This window comes from Apteryx mantelli, chromosome 2 (genome assembly GCF_036417845.1).
Source record: "Apteryx mantelli isolate bAptMan1 chromosome 2, bAptMan1.hap1, whole genome shotgun sequence".
Taxonomy (NCBI): domain Eukaryota; kingdom Metazoa; phylum Chordata; class Aves; order Apterygiformes; family Apterygidae; genus Apteryx; species Apteryx mantelli.
This window is the reverse complement of record NC_089979.1, coordinates 138,832,109-138,849,636: the sequence shown is the minus strand read 5'-3', so window position 1 is coordinate 138,849,636 and position 17,528 is coordinate 138,832,109. Positions and strand designations below refer to the sequence as shown.

At 37.2% G+C, this 17,528-nt stretch overlaps 1 protein-coding gene across 1 annotated transcript in view; it reads left to right on the top strand.

The window, feature by feature from the left end:
- Nucleotides 1–17,528, top strand: part of TMEM106B (transmembrane protein 106B) — a 61,709-nt gene that overhangs the window by 12,593 nt on the left and 31,588 nt on the right. The window contains exons 7-8 of the mRNA XM_067291638.1: nt 1,659–1,712; nt 2,482–2,579. Coding sequence (XP_067147739.1) covers nt 1,659–1,712; nt 2,482–2,579 — 152 coding nt within the window. The remainder of the gene's footprint in view (nt 1–1,658; nt 1,713–2,481; nt 2,580–17,528) is intronic.

Sequence of the window (17,528 nt, the reverse complement as noted above, 5' to 3'; positions counted from 1 at the left end):
CAACATATCTTTGGCTACTCTTACCAAGGTTGTTTTGTTGTTGTTATTGTGTTTGGTTTTTCTTTCCCCTCACTACTATTTAACTTTCCAGTATCTGCAGTTAAATAGAGGGAAGGTGCTGGATTAGTCTGTTTTCTGGGTCATACAGTGGATCACAATATTGTAGGTATTTCAGTTTCCCCAGCTAGTCAGCTTAAGGTTTGTGTTAGGCATAACCAGATAGTTACTTGGATCCTGGAGAGAAGGTGTCCTGTAAAATCAACTTAAGTCAAGTACAGGAGATCTTACGGAGATCCTGTATGGTGAAACCAGCATCGTACAGGGCATTTCTATCCATTTGTTTCTGGAGAGCTGATTCTATGCAGAAGTTTACCTTTGTTTAATGCACTTTCCTAGCTATGGTTTTGTGCTGTATAAAAACAGCTTTATTTCCAGATAATCTGGACTTGCAAACTGGCATGCTAGTACTGTATGTGTCTGCTAGTTGACCAATATGTGCTGTTGGATCCAAGCTGGGTTTGCCTTATGGTGCAGGTGGTCAATATTTTGGATTATAAAACTACAGTAACTGAGAATATTTCACATTATGGTCCAAACAAATCCTATTTCATGCCCAGCAGTGAAAGACTCAGAACATATTGCTGGACTTTTCTATAATAATGACAGAAATAAAACAACTTTTATTACAGTACCATTTTATTTGTATTTTCATATAAATCCTGGTCACCTGTGTTGATTCACTGCTAAATTCTTCATTGTATTTTTGGTTTTGCTGGTGGGGAAAAGAATAACAGTGGCATGCATACACTGGGGGTGGCTGACTTGTGCTCTTGTTGCACTGGTTATGTGCCTTTCATTCCAGAGCTGATAAACTTGTGATCAAGAGCAACTGATTTAAGTAAACACATACTGTACACTTAGGTAGTGCTCTGTGTCCAAATGGTATGTAGCTGCATGTCAGAAAATGTAGCATTTGGAGAAACAGAAGTCTGAAAACACCTCTTGCAATAAAACAATAACTCTGAATTCAGACTTTCTGCAGATTGGTTAATGGTCACTTTGCTGTAATATGGAAGTGGATCAGTGCAAAAAAAGGGGCTTTCCTGAGTTCCTAATATTTTGAACCAAAAATAACAAGCATTCAAGACTTCTTTTTGATAAAATGACTTGTTTTTTAGATGAAATGATGCTGAAGTTGGCATAATGCTGATCTTTCGTGAGAAATTTTCCTTTCTGTATTTGAATTTGATAACATAAAGTGAATTATGGCTATGTCTTTATAATAAAATTCATTATCAGCAAAGAAGTGATATTGAAGTGTTTTAATACAGTTCTTCAGGTTAACAACTTCTGGTTAGCTTCTGAAAGACTGAGTGAATATTGTTTCACAGTACATTTTTATTGGTGACCATTAAATACAAGCAAGTGCATGTGATTGTTATTATTATGAAAACTTTGTATGTAAAAGTAGACCTAGACAAGTATAGTCATGAAAACATTTTCAACAAGTTGCCATCACTAGCAACTCTAGTCTGTAAATAGACAGATAGCAGAATTTCCAGTTGAAGTAACATTACTTGTTCTTTTTTGCTTATTACATATTAAAATGTGATTCAAATCTAACAGCTATTTTCTCTTTTCTTTTCTTTTTTTTGCAGCGACTTCTGTACTTTATTATCTATCAAAGTGCATAACATAGTAGTGATGATGCAGTAAGTATGGAAACCGGAAACTTTAACATTTTTAAAACCATATAATTTTGGTTGAAGACCTAATCACAGATATTTAATCCTGCAGTCTGTGTATCCTGGATAATATGAAATCAACTTTCTAGTTTAGTAGCTTCATAGTTCTTGGAACTGAACTATGTAAAGAAATTACAATTCTGCCACTGTTTAAAAATAGCTGACACCCTCATAAACCTGAAGCAGTAACAGGCTTCTGGTACTTTCCTGAATTCAGTCTTGAAAAGGAATCTGATAATGGCATCCTGTGGGATTTTTTCCTTTTTGCTTTTTGGGGTTTTCTTGTTTTTTGTTTGTTTTGTTTTGGTTGGTTTTGGCAGGTGGGGGAACAGCAGCAGTGTGTAGACAAACCATGGCTGTAGCTTCTGGAAATGTTTGCTTTTCCATTGGAACGCTAAGTGTTAATGAGTAAACCTGGGCTTAAGCTTTACTGTTTTCTTTAGAAAAGTCTGCTCAGGTGGCCAATTGTCTGTCATGGACAAGATCTGTAGGTGATATAAACTGGTATTGTTGTGTTGGTTTGTGGGTTTTTGTTTCGTTTTGCTGTTGTCATTTGGGTGCTGAGTTTAAAATACTACTGTTACAGCTACTTAAAGCTTTGTTTTTAATGATGTTACACACTTTGTTTCAAAGCTTGTGTCTTAAACATAGTAATCTAATAAAAACACTGATTTTTAGATTAGGAAATTTCAAACACCTTACAAAACAGATGTTTCTTCTGTTCTGTGTTTTTAAGAGTCACAGTGACAACATCTTACTTTGGACACTCTGAACAAATATCCCAAGAGAGATACCAGTATGTGGACTGTGGAGGAAACACAACCTACCAACTGGGTCAGTCAGAATATTTAAATGTACTTCAGCCTCCACAATAAAAACAGCTTTTGGCTAATGTGGAATGACTGCTGTTGATGCTGCCAGAGATCTTTTAAGCAGAACTGGTACTATGGAAAGCGGGAAGTATGTGCATGTAAAGCATAGCAAATTTGGTGATCTGCTCACTTTGAATGCAAGGAGGGAAAAGGTACAAAATGTATATAGATGTACTTGCTAAACATTGTGTTTCCCCTACTGTTTGCTTTCTGTTACATGTAGACACTTCTGTCAAGTTGTGTGGTGGGAGGGAGAATGGGAGTATCAGATTCTTGAATTGAATTGGGACCTTTCCTTACAGTGTGGTACATCAGTTTAAAGTAAATGTGTGTATGTGTATGTCTGTTTAGGTGAAATGTGTCACTAATGAGCGTTTTAGAAAAACAGGTACTCACAGATTAAGTTTATACTTCAGTTCTTTTTGGCTCTTGAAACTTGCAATACTGCTACTTAAGTAACAAGATTGCTTTGAGGTAACTGGGTGTAAAATTCTAATACAGCAGTGGCAATAGTTCTTTGTTTCAGGATTCTACTTTTTGCTTGCTGTACTTGATTAGAGGTGATGTGATCTATGTAAGCCAGCAAAGCTCTCGTGGATGACAGTATACCTGAAAGTGCAACTTTTAGAATCTGACATCTTTTTGCTTCTATCCCTCCTGCTACCTCTGGGTGGTTATAAGGAGAATGTATGTTGTTATGTTTAAAATTGTGTTTAAAAAAAAAAAAAAAGGCAACAATCCCCCAAATCACTACTGACAAAAGAATTCAAAACTATAGAAAATGAATGGGTAAAGACTATGGCACTGTCATTCCAGTTTTTTTGTGAACTTCTGAGCACAGCTATTAAACTCAAGATAGTGTAGTCAGGAGCTAAGTGGGAAGCTGTTTGAGCATGAGTTTTGGCAGCTTGATGTAAACTTACAGCATTTTTAGTGTTTTAATACACTGTGTATCTAAACTACTTGTCAGTATTAATATGTTGGCATATGTGTATTCAGTGTGCAGGCTCATAAGCAGTAGTTGTTTGAATCTCCTGAGTCCTCGCAGTTCATATCAAAGCTGCGTAAGTGAGAATAAAACAGTTCTTTCTGTAGGAATAAATGCTGATGTAATCATGAGACTGACAACTGAACTATTACAAGTAGTTTCAGTAGGGCAATTTGCACAGTGAGAATTTCTGGGGCTCTTATCAAACATGATGATCATAAATTTGGAGTCTGAAATTCCTTGATTTCTGGAGGCTGACTGTTGTTCTAAGGGTTAGGTACAAAACGTTTTAATGAAGTAGGCTGGGATTGTTTTATTTCTAAATTAGGTAAGGTGCAGCTGTAAGAAGATACTACTTGAGACTAATGGATAATATATATATATTTTTAAATGAATGTTGCAGTTTTTATGCTGCCCATCTCCTTGAAATAAGCTGTATAAAATGAATTAGCAATAAACACTATGAAAAAGGCTGCTGAGTAACTTCTTGCAACTATCAATCTTTTATGCTCCAGTACTTCAGTGAAGGTACACATCTATATTACTCTTCTTCCTCAGCATTTTTTTTTTTTTTGGTTGAACCTAACTTAAAAATAAAGTCACATAAGACTGATTTACAAGAAACAAAACAACCAAACAAAAAGCCTAGACTCTTTCTAGCTAACTGCTGTGAGCTCTGATCCTGAACTTCTAACAAAAATCTGTCTCTGCATATTGGAATCTAAACCATTAGGTTTGTATAAGTTTCACTGATAGGATGAAGATGTTAGCTTATGGCTTTGGAGAAGTTTGTACTGGAATAGTTGATTTTAATTACTCACTGCAGTTATGTTTTAAAATTATTCTTGAATCTGGGCACTTAAATGTTCTTTATTGTGGCTTATGATCATAAGGGAAAATAGTTTACAACTGACTGTCTTCCTGGAGTGTAGATTAGGTTCAGTTCTGTGGCTGATGAAACACATACAGGGCTGATCTGATGGTCTGAAAAGACCTACCAGATAACTAAAGATTGAAATAGTGAGGAGCTGACTAGAAGCAGAGAAGTAAAGTCTGCTAAATTTAAACTGACAAGTTTCATTTACATTGAAGGGTAGGGAGAGAATTTCAGTTTAGACTGTCAGATCTGAAGTCAACTAGCAAGTGGTATGGGGTTTTTCTCTAGACCTAAATGTTTAAACCTCAAGTTTTTCTTTAATGTAAGAAAACAACTTTAGGCAGATATTTTGTATAAGTTTAAACCAAAATTTTCTTCAAAGGAATGAACAGTAATCTAAAATAACTGTAATGGCAAAATGGTATAGTTTTTTGGGGGACAGTAGTGAATGCTGCTTGAACAGGTGTTGGGGGGATTTTTACATTGCTTATGCAGTATTGAGACTTAAACTGACCTTTGGAAATTTGGCAGATATATTGAGCAGAACACATACTTAAATCTAGAGATCTTACGTTGCGTAAAATGCTTGGTATCAGCTAATTTGAAAACAAGACTTTTGAGTGAATTATTTTTTCCATGTGTATGGAAAGAATGATACAACTCCTAATGTCTGTTATTATCCAGGATAATCTAATGGATGTGAATTTTAATGTCATCAATTTGTGGTAGACTTACTGAATGGCTAAGAGCTTTCACCTGAAAATGAGAAGCAGGAGTAAAGATCCTATTGATGAATCCTCAGATTGGTTACAGGAGAATCAAAGGCTTACAGTTCTGTGTGTGACCTTGTCCTTGCAAAACAGTCTGCTTATGACTAACCAAACAAGGCAAGAGTTTGAACTTTACTAATTCTTATTTACCATCTCTTCATATAAGTATTCCAGCAGATGCCTTAATTGCTTAACTTGGAATTGATTTCTGTGACTGAACTTGGAAATATTATACTAAGGGAGCACAAGAAGTGAATATAGCTTGTAAAGAAGCTATGACAACTGATAGATAAAGTGATAGACCCATAGCTGCTATTTCACATCTATTTTTATCTTGTTTTTTACCAAAAGGCAAGCCTTATTGTTCACTGTAAATCAATTAGTACAAATTCTCTCTAGAAGGTCAGATTGAAGAACTATCTTTTCTGGTTTGCTTTTCTGTGTATAAGATGCTTTCTTAAGGTTTCTTCTGAGGTGATGAATATTTTATGTGCAACTTCCCCTTAATTTTAATGTACTATCAAATACTGGTGTTGTATTATTGTGTTGTAAGGGATTTATTTCTGGTATAGTTCTTTTCACTTGAATTTTTGTAGCAATTCTGTAGCTAACCTATTGCACTTTAAAATGAAAGCTCTGTTATCTGTTAAAATAGTGGTGTGCTATACTAGCACAAAACCCCCCAAACTTAATGTATTCTATCTAGAATAATTGTAAAATTCCAAAATTAAGGTAAATCCATGTGGAACACAAAGTAAATGAGTAAAAAATGTTTATTTGGCCGTTTTGACCTGGTGAACAAATTTTTTCATTATGATGCATTAGATCAATGAAAAAACTCAGCAAACTTAAAGCCCTAAGATCTGACCTTCAGACATCCATTTGGAAAGATTAAAAGGGAAACTCTTGTCTGAAAGCTGTATTCCTGAGACTCATGAATTTCTGATGTGGGGGAAAGCCTCTAGAAACTCATTCATATAACTTATTTCCTCATTTTGATATTTAGGGGGCTGTTGTTTAATCCTTAAACTTGTGTGAAGACAAGCGTATCTCTTCCTCTTTGGGACAGCTTTGGAATTCTTAATGCATTTCTGATGCATGCCTGACCTTGATATTAACATTGTTGTGTTACATCTTGCAACCTTATGTTGGCAGGCTTAAGTACATGCTTTAGTTAACTTTGGAACAAGCTGTCCTTGAAGTTCTGTGAGTGAGTAAATCTCTTCACAATACATTTTAAACATGACTGAGCTGCGCTTTTTAAGTGTGTGGTGTATAAAGCTAACTAGCATGGAAGCTTTACGTCTTGGATTCAACTGTTAGGGTTGGCAACTGTCTGACTGAAGCATTGTGCCCTCATGGTGAAACAGAGGGTGCTTGGAGTGGCATGAGAGATGTCTAGATTCAAATAATTAAAAACTGAAAAACTTGGCATGGTTTCTTATTTGGCATATAAAGCTGTCTGTTGCTGTGGTGAAGGGGTGGGTGTTTTTGGGGATGGTGGTGGTGTGTTTTTGCATCTAATGGGACATCTAACTGTTCCCAGGCAGAATCTTGTGAAATGGGTAAATTATTTGAGTCAGGCACCTATGTAAAACTTAATGTCAGTGGGACTAGACTTTTAAAGTTAAGTAAGACTAGCAGTAATTCTGCTGTGAGAATTCAAAATTTAGCTTGCCTCTCTAACAAAATGCCACAACCCTAGCAATGCTTCCAGGCTTACTGTTAGTTCTGAAAAGGAAGCAGAAGTTAAATAAACACAACCCAATGTATTTCAATAGTGGGCTTCTTCAATCAGCAGAACACTTGTTACTGTTGACCCTGATCACCCCAATCGAGATTTTTTTTTTTTTGGTGACTCTGGCAAAACATAAATGAATTAAACAACCAAAACATCTTGGAAACAATAATTTGGATATGGCAAAGACATTGAGTATTTCTTCACTTGAGAAGCCACCCTCCTATTTTATCTTTAGTCAGTGATTGTGGTAACGAAGGGGTAGCTTGTTCTGCTGCTCCTATGATTTTTGTCCTATAAACCTGCTTTCCCACCTGTAGGTAGGGCAGGTATAGTTCTTTGTAAGGAATCTGTCGAATTAAAGTTACCGAGTTGGATTCGACGGTGTAGTGCCAGACCATTAGGTGGCAGTAACATACCGATACTCATACTGTCCTGTTCCATCGGCTGTCATAAGGGTCTTACAGCCTGGATGCATGTCTTTTGGACACTGAAACTGCTTTTGATATGTACGGATAGGGATATTTAGTGTCAGACATGCAAGCATATTATGGTACCTAAATATTTTGGATCTGACTGTCAGTGATTTATTTCTCTAATTTTTTGCTTTAAGGAAACAAACAACCACTGTTGACATCCACTGTACAGAGTATGCATTTAATAGCTTAAGATATGTATAGAAATACTAATGAGTGATAACTATTTTTGTAACTTAAGAATTGTAAACTGTTGCTCTTGTAACTGTGTAGCCAACAATCTGTATCAATTTAAGCATGATAAATAAACACTCTAAATCGAGGTGTATTTGGAAATGACTTGTAGGACCCAGAGCCTGTCTTAAAATGTAGATTAAATAGGACAACAAATCATGTTGTTTAGAGGCTAAAAACCTGGAGTTAACTTCATTATGGAAACCAGATGTATGTTTCTAGACAGGATTGTTTCACTCTTAAGAAAGAATGGTATTAAATTTTCTATTTAAAAAAAAAAAACACTTGGGTCTTTTTTTTTAAGCTCACTTTAAAATGTTTCTCTCTTCCTTTCCCATCTCCCTATGCTCTTCCAACAAGTTTTCATGCATTTTCAAAGGTATAGTTTCAGTTTTTGTAACTGTTGGCATTCCAAGATGCCGCTTTGGATCCTACTTTTTTTTTTTGAAATTATGTTTTATTGTGCCAAGTCTGTAATAATGAACTAGTGTATCTTAAAGCTAAGCACCATACGTGAATGAATTACTGTTGTCTGACTCTGGACAACTGACGTAACTGAGGTAAAAGCCAAGGCTATTTATGAAGTTATTTTAAGAACCATTGTTGTCTAAAAGCTTTAGAAGCTGGATAACAGATAATGCGTTCAGTTGTTACAGGTACTCTGTTGCAGGTGCTCAGAAACATTTTTCTGTTCCTTTCTGCCTTTGGGGGGGGGAGGTTTTTTTTGTTTTGTTTTTTAGATTGCTTGTGGACAAACTTATTTGTTGCATCTTCACGACCTTTACATTGCTTTTATTGTATGACTTCTAATGAATCATTTATGGGTGTGTAAAAAAGTGTATGTAGATAGTAAGCTTAGATGAAAATGAACAAGTACAATCACGCCGTGTTCTTTTCCTTTCCCTATAGTCCTTTTTCCTTCCCAGAGTCATTATGACAGTTGCACTGACTTTCCTCCTTGGGCAAACCCTCTACTGAACACTACAAATTGGGGCATAGCCTTTAAGCAGGACCTTACTATGTATAAGTAAAAACTTGGAGTCATGTGAAGACCTTCTCTTGTACTGACTGTCTGCGGAAAGGTAGGCAAAAGAATTTCTAAAACAGCAAATGGTTATTTGATTCAAATACTTTGAACTGCAACACAGTTTGGATTCTTCTTTTTTTTGTCTGTCCTCTCTCTCTCTCTTGCTTTCTTATCTTTGACTTCTCATACTGTGTATAACTCTTCCTTTCCCTAACTCAAGGCAGGAGCCTGAAATTCTGATCTCTCCAGCCTGGTAACTCCAGGCAACACAGGTAATGCTTGAAAAGCACATGAAGTGTGCTTGTTACTCCCGTAACTACTTTTACTTGTCCTGGAACAGAGTAAACTGTTCAGTGGTTAATGGAGATTGCTTTTATGTCCATCATGTATATAGTAGCTTGATAAATTAGCATCTCTTTCCTCTGAAAATATAGAACTATCCGTATAGACACTTCACACTTACCCTTTAGGGATACCTGACATAAATATTACCCTGGTAGGGGTTGTTGTGCTGCTTTGACTAGTGAATCTTGTAGGGCAGTGTATCTAACTTTTAAACTCTTCCTCAGCTTCACCTTAGCAGTTAAAGTTTAACTATTCTTTCTTTCTTTTGGGAGGCTGCCTGACCCAATGATGAGTCTTTGTCGTACTGCTGTTTCAAATACTGGGCAATGTGATTGGAGGAAGGAACTCTTGCTTTCTTCTGTGAAAACTGTTCTTTATTTGCAAGACCTGTCCTAGCTTCAGGTTATATGCTTTGACTACAATTAAACTTGACTGCTGAAATGCAGAAGTGAAAGAGTATTATAGGAAATCATGTATTTTGTGGTAGGGTAGAGAAAGTAGACACAAGTAAATCGGTCATTTCCATTTTGGCTTTTTGAAACCACCTTGTGTGAGTCTTTTGTAGGTGTTTTTGTTTTGGGGGGATGGTATTTAGTTCTAGCTAATGAAGAATGTTATTTCTTTTGCCTTATTTAATCTTCATAGGGAAAAGCCTCTACTTTTCAAGTCCCCCCTCCCCTTTATCAGTTAGACTAGATAGAAGAAAATGAGACCTACTAAACCTAAGGTGTGAAGACCAGGCAGTTAGATTTGCTAAAACCAGATTGCATTATTTTTCAAAAATATATTAGATTATAAACTTCCACTTTCCTTAATTCAGTAGCTATTGTGAAATACTTATCAATTAGCTATTACATGTTATAGTTTCATCTTATATTTGGGTCTTTCAAGTAATCCTGTCCCATGCTTCCAAATTATAGAGGTCATAGATTTAAGAAAAATACCTGTCCTCTTCTAGAACTAATATATATACGTGTGCGTGTGTGTATATATATAAATAAATCTTAAGGGTATATAGGTGTCACTTAGCAAGAAATATTGAATTTAAAGATTATATTTTTATTATACTAATTACTATATCTTGATTTGCAGTCTTGCTATGTTTTTCCCACCCCACCCAAAGAAAAGTTAAGTTTCATCTTGTTGTCTATGCTGATCTTAACAAATGTCCAAAATAGTATTGAAAACAAGCATCTGATCAGAAGGTATGATTTTTTTTTTTATTTTTTTATTTTTTTATTTTTTTTTTGCCTAATGGCAAAAGATCCAGTACAAGCTGCAACAGAACAGGTAGCTTAAAAGTAAGAATTTGAATGAATAAAGGACAGTTTTACTTCCTTCCTTCTGAGAATGGAGCAGTCTCAGAATTGTTTGTGGGGTTTGGGGGAAATGATGTTCAATCCACCTGGAGGAGGTAGGGGAGAGTGCAAAGGCAAGTTGCTGCCAGGCAAGCTTCAAACACCAACTTCTCTCTTTGGAGAGTATAAAGACAATGGGATGGGAATACACTGACAAGTGCAAATGGGTAAGCAAATATGCATTTGGACAAGTTTAAAGATCCAAAAACTTATATTCCAGAACTTCATCCAGAAAGTAAATATTTTGGTGTACAGCTAGTGAAAGGGCTGACACTTTTCATCAACAGAGTTCCCAAGATCTGACAATGACAAACTTCTGAAATATTTTGGAGATTTCTTTGCCTGTCTAGAAGTTGCTCTCTTTTTATTTCTCAATTTCATACATAACTGTGTAATTGAGCACATATTTGAGATATGTTATTGTGCTGATATGCTCACCTGAGAGGACTCTGGCTATGCTGGTGTCGAGTGACACTAATTGCCTTCCAGTGTGAAAATGATGTCTCTTTGGCAATGTAAAGAATATCAAATCACATGTAAGTTTGCTAGAAGTCTCTTGATGTCAGATGAGGTATAGATCCCTCTGTGGTTTTGCTTGTTTTTTTCCAGAAATCCCTGCTGCTTAAGCCCTGAGAGCTGAGATGACTCACTCATGTTTGCTGTGTATGGGTAGCAGGTGCCACACAGTTTAATGAGCTGTCACAGGCACTATGGAGCTGACACCACTCCATAATGTAGCGGCTTTTTTATGAACCAATGAATTGCCTGATGCAATCAAACTAGAGCTTGATTAAGGAGCTTCCTCATCACTATGAGGTAACATTTCACTGACTGTAGTTGTGGATATCTGAAAGGTAATGATGTATATCATTCTTAAGGGCTTTTAGGAAGAAGTAATATTTCTAACAGCCCTAGCGGTATAGTCAAGGTGGTGAAATAAACACAATTTGCCTTTATTTTCATCTAATAGCTGCAGTGTAATTCCACAATACTGTTGCTCTGGTAATGGTCAGAAGAGTGAAGTAAGTGTTAGCTCAATAGAAGGTAATACCTAGAAAAACAATAGGTAAGGACCTGCTGACTGTTTTTGTAACAGTTTTGGAGGCTTTTTTATTTCTCAAATTTGAAGTCTGTCTTAACAAATCAGTTTATATTTTTGGAAAGTTAGCTGTCAAATGGAGATCCATTTAAGTGAACTCATTCATCATAAACTTGTGAGCAAATTTTATATTCAATGTGTTTAAGCATGCTGACAAAACCACTGCTATTATGAATTAAGGAGCTATTTCAACTCCCACATTGACACTGAATTTATGATTTTTTTCCTCATAATTTTCAAGTGAAAAACACAAATACAAGAAAAAATTTTCAAAATAAACTTTAGAAGTCCAAAATATTGTTGCCAAATGTACATTCAACTGCCATGGAATTCATGCTATTTGCAACAGCTTTTACTTGCTGCTGGTGCTGGCCCAAAGGTGAGGCAGAGCTGCTATTTCCATGCCACTTCTAACATGCAGTGACCTGGCTTGCCTGACTTTCTTGTTATCCGCTGTGATCAGGAGAGGATCCTGGCTACTTTGCCACCTCTGCCACCCAGCGCAGAGAGCCAGGATCCAGGTCTCTAGCAGTGATGAGTGTTTTCAGTGGTCAGAACTGAAGCATTGGCTTGGAGACTTTGGGAGAGCTGGCAGTGTTTGGGGAGGGACCCCGCTGATTTAAGCCACTCTTGGACTTTGGAGAGTGAATTAAGCTGTTGCACAGACATACCTGCTGTCTTGCTCATGAAGATGGCTTAGCAAGCTTGCCTTTGGTTTGTTCACATTAAAAATACAAAATAGTAGGGAGAGTAGGAAGTTGAGACTTAAAGAAAATGAAATGTGCTAATCTTACGTCTTGTTCTGACAACTACACTGTTTGATATGCTAATATTTGAAAAATCCTATTTTAAATGAAGGATAGGCTTCTCAAACACGGTGAGGATTCAATTGCCTTCTTAAAAGAGCAGTAGAAATGCTGAATACAACTCAAGGTTACTTAGTGACTTTGCTAAGAACAGCTAAGCCTGGGGTCAGGGCTTGGCAGGAGGGGAGGGGAAGACTGCTGAAGTGCTCTTTATTTAAACATGAAAACTGTTATTTCTGATTTCTTCATGGTTACTGTTAATATGTAGCAGTCTAAGGCACCATAATTTCCATTCTGGAGCTGTTTAATATTAGTTTTATATTTACAAAAATATATATATATGGAAATGTAAGCATGTGCTGCTGCCTTCCCTCAATAGGTGGTGCCATATACTTGCTATATGTGCCAATGCCAACAGTGTCGTTAACAAGGGGGTAGGTCACATTATGCTTGAACCGAAGAACATTTCTTGAAGAGAGGAACCTGATTAAAAGTATGTGTTTCTTGCTTCTAATCCCTTCCTTCAGCCAACAACATCACCTCCCCCACCCCCTCAATTAGTATTTAAATGTAACCAGAAGCAAAAATAACCTTTCAGAGAAGATCAATGCTTTTCTAGTTGAACCATTCAGGTGGAATGAAATTTTAATCCAACAAATCCAGTACATGGCTTTTATTCTGAATGTGTGAAGCACTCCCATTCAGAGGTCCATTCACAAAATCTGTTTTCCTTCCTCTTGCTCTTTCTATGAGGGCCTGGTAACAAAGATTACTTCGACATTCAAGCTGAATTGGTGGTGGGGTGTCTTTTTTTTGTTTTTTTGGGGGTTTTTTTTTCCTCCTCTCCTCTCTTTGTTTTGGGGCTTGTTTTTGGTCCCGTCCCCCCCCCCCCCCCCGCCATTGTTGCCTGATTGTGTTACCTACTGTCTTTCAGCCTGTGGTATATCAGCAGTGAGTCAGTGCTGCTGCCTGTAGTCTTTTGAAAAAGACTTGCAAAATACTACTTAGTTTGCTGCCAGGGCATGCTCTGCTTGCTGCCTGCCAACACCCCCAGGGCCTTTTCAGCAGACTGCTCCCCAGCTGGGCAGTCCCAACCTGTATCATTGCAAGGGGGTCTTCCTTCCCTGGTGCAGGGCTTTGCATTTGTCCCTGCTGAATTTTGTCAGGTCCACATGGCCTGTTCCTCCAGCATGTCTAGTCCCTCTGAATGACATTGTGTCCTAACTCGGGTACAGGAATATGATAAGAGATAGTCTTGAAAGCCTTGCTAAAATGGAGGTGAAGGACATCTACTGCTCTCCCCTCATCCACAATCCAGTCAGTTTATCATAGAAGGCAATCAAGTTAGTCAGGTGTGACTTCTCCTCTGTTAGTTCCTGCTGACTGCTCCTTTACAACCTCTCCTCCTTCCCAGAAAAGTGCTCTGAGAGGACTTGGAGGTGGGAGTAAGGCATGGCTGTACAGATAGGCGCAAGCTATTTCATACTCGCTTGGTGTGCACTCTCACTTGAATCTGATGGTTTTAAGACCTGTCTGTGTGTAAATGTATTCTCTGCTTGTGCTCTCTGCCTTCTCCTTCTAAAAAATATTCCCTTAGATCTCAGAAAGGGAAAGAGTCCTAGTATTCCTCTGAGATCATACAAGAAATACGCACTTGAGAAAAGGTGGAATACTACTATGGGTATATTTGGGATAGCCAAAACCGATTGTCAAAGTACTTGCTTTTAGGCAGAAATCTTGAACTTATACAAATATCAAGATCAAAGTAATTCTAGAAAAGACTGATTTTAATTCCCATACATGAGGAGTACCTTATATCCTACTGAAACTATGACCCAAGACTGCCTCAGAATTCAGTAGGTTTGGATTGTTCCTAAACCTTAAACTGTGCAAGCTCACTGTCAGTGGGAGGGAAGGGTGCTGGCACATTTATCAATATCACTACAATTATGTTAACATGAACATTGCAAAATCAAATATTTTAAACAGAGCAGAGATCCTTACATGGAGTACTCAATTCCAGCTTGTGGATTAAAAGTGTTTTTAAAATTGTTATTGGTAAAAACAATAACTGTGGACTCTGTCCCAGGGGCACTTATGCTATCACTGAGGCAGCTCAAAGATTTCATGACTTATGCATGTTTCCTTTAACATGTCAGAATGCTAGCTTTAAATATATATTGTGTTCCAGATTACAGAGTACTAATATATACCACTTAAGACTACAAAGGTGATGGAATGAATAATGGATTTCAAAGAAATGAGTGGAAAGTTTTGTAAATATAGCTCTTCTAGCAACAGTATTTCATGCTGCATACCTTTGGGAAACATACTGAAAACAGTTTTGCCTTGTGCAAATGTATCTATTTTTGTATCAGTTTCTGACCCTATTCTCTACTAACTGTCTTCATCAGTATTTAAAAATATATAAAATAACTGCAGAATACTTAATCTTGAAGATACTTTTTGCTGCTACCAGGGAATAGAATATAGAGCTTAGGTGTTCATATTTTTGTGAGTTTTACTGTACCTTTGTTGTCAGTGAATTAATTTAGTACATTGGCAAACCTACCCCAAATTCAGTCTCTAAAATATGCCTGGGAGAATCACTATTTCGTGGACATGTCTCTCTGTGAAGTTCTTACTACACTCACATAGTAGACTTGAGGTTTACATCTAGTAATCTAAAATCACACGTGTTGCTTGATGGTTTGAACCCAATGTTAGAAGACAAATTCCTGAATTAATTCCCTGGATCTAAAATTGTAATTTTCAAGGAGTGAACTGCCTTACCTAGTTTGAAAATAGGTTTTCTTACCCATTTACTGCAGAGAGACTTCTTAAGGTATAACAATATCTGCAAGATGTGTATGTTAAAGATCACAATTAAGGCAAGGCAGACTTTTAAAAGTAATTTTGTACCTGTTATCTGTACCAGTATACAGAAAAATGTTGCTTGCACCAGTATAGTAGCAGTTGCATCTATTAATGTTTCAGGCCTTCTTTGGGGGTTATGGGTAGTGTTAAACTTTTACAGCCTAAATAATACTGAGATGATGGTCATTTTGGCTGATTTGGACTTCTGCAGCTAAATTTCCATAGGCTCTGCTTACAGACAGTGGAGAGAAGCAGACATTTTGGAGGACTTTATTCATGTGATCAATATTGAATATCTACTGTAGACATTCAGCTTTGTAGTAAATGGCTATCTGGTCAATAAAAGTAGTCTGGGGTGACAGGGTTGACTTCAAATACCTGGGGAGGGGAAATTCATTGGGAGAGAGTGAATGCGTAATATGATATCAAATACAACGAGCGGACACTTTAATGTTTCGCACTTATGGCTGTAAGGCAGTGAGAAATGATACTAAGAGCATCTTATGCAATGTCACAGTCCATGCAACAAACAACCTGACTGAGGATTTTAGGCTGGAGAGGATGGGGTATTGCTTGAGCTTTTTCAGTCTCCTGAACTATTTAAATAATACTCTTCATAATATTTATTACCTAGCAGGGTAATCAGTGTGAAAAGCTATAGCCTTGATCTGTCAATGAAATGGGTTCTTGTTAAGCTTCAATAAATAAACTCTTGGATATAATTCTTATCTACTGTGTTTTAGAGTGATTTGGACAGCTTCTAGGTGCTATTAATATTGCAATACTAACTGATAGTAAGTGGATGGGATCTCAAATGCATTAATAATTCTGGATAATTGTGTGATACCTAAGTACAATTAACTATTATTAGAAGGCCAGAATTTCTCTGTCATGTCTTCAGAAAATTTGAATCTAGTTTGGCAGCGGTTATTGTGAGACTACAGCATTTATGGTCACACTGCTAGACACGGAGGCTGTGATCTGTGAGGAATTACTATGGTGCAGCATGTTGGGGTGCTGCTTTTGGGTTTTGTGTTTTGTGTTTTCATGGTGTGTTGTGTATTGGAGTGTTTTTCTTTTGTTGTTATTAATACCTGATCATTTCAATTAATTACCTAAGAGACTTAAACAGATGCATCTAAACTCCTGGGTTTTGGGTTCCTGCTGTGCTGCAGGGGAAATGCACCACAAATAGCACCATAGCTTTGCAGTGGTGGCTCCATTAGGGCAGCTGATCGATCAGGGAGGCTGTGTGAAGTGCGGAGGTGTGTGAGCAACTGCCAGGAGACATGAGCTGCGACTGTACAGAAGATGAGTCTGAATCTGACCCAGATCTCATCTGAAGTGCCAAGAAGAGCAATTGGTTTATTCTGGAGCTAGATGAGATGATAGGTGATTGAGCCTGTGTGTGTGTACATGCGCAGGCTTTCCTGTGCGGGCTGCTGATCCATTGCATTTGCAGGCTGTGCAAGGCTGTGAGTACTGTGCTGAGAACTAATGGCCAGAAAACTTATTAGAATAATACTGTTCAAAAATCAAGCACTTTGGGAGTCTGTCATTTGAAGGCTGAACACTACTTTTCATTTTTCTCTGGGGCTATTCCTTACCTGAGGTAAACAAACTTTGCTCTGAAAAATCGATTCAAACTGCAGCGATGCTAAATACTGCTGCCATCAAGTGTGGCTAGAGCTGACTTTACAAGTGATGGTGGCAGAGAAAGTGTAGATTTTTTTTTTTTTTTTCTTCTAGTCATCACTGCTTATTAGTGCTAGAACTTCAACTTGAGATCAATGAATATTTTCGCTGAATAGCACTGAGTATCTCGGGAGGGGGAAGAAAAAAAATAGCAAATATTGACTGGCAAAGCATAGTCACAATTCATGAAAGACCTGAATATGCAAGTACATACAGTGTCACTGAAATAATAATTTTCTATAAACAAACAAAAACCTAACTCACTTCAGAGTTAATGTTGCCATTGTAATAAGGTGTTAAGTGTTTTGCTAAACTCCTCTGGGCAAACAAAATATCAGCTATAGACTCACTCATGCACACAGTATCCCAATGGAAACTACAGGAAGGAAGGAAAAGGCACTGTAGTGCTTCTAATAATTTCTACTGAGATGCTGGATTATGCTGACAAGGTGGAACAGTGTGTGTATGTGTGGTGTGTTGTGTATGTGGTTTTTTTTTTTTGTTTATATTCCTTGGAAAGCTAATGACACTTGTGGCTGTATAGTATTTTTAGAAATCAAAAATGAAAATAAAAAGTATGTATATGTCTGACCCAACTTCTGGCTTCTGTGTCTTATTCTT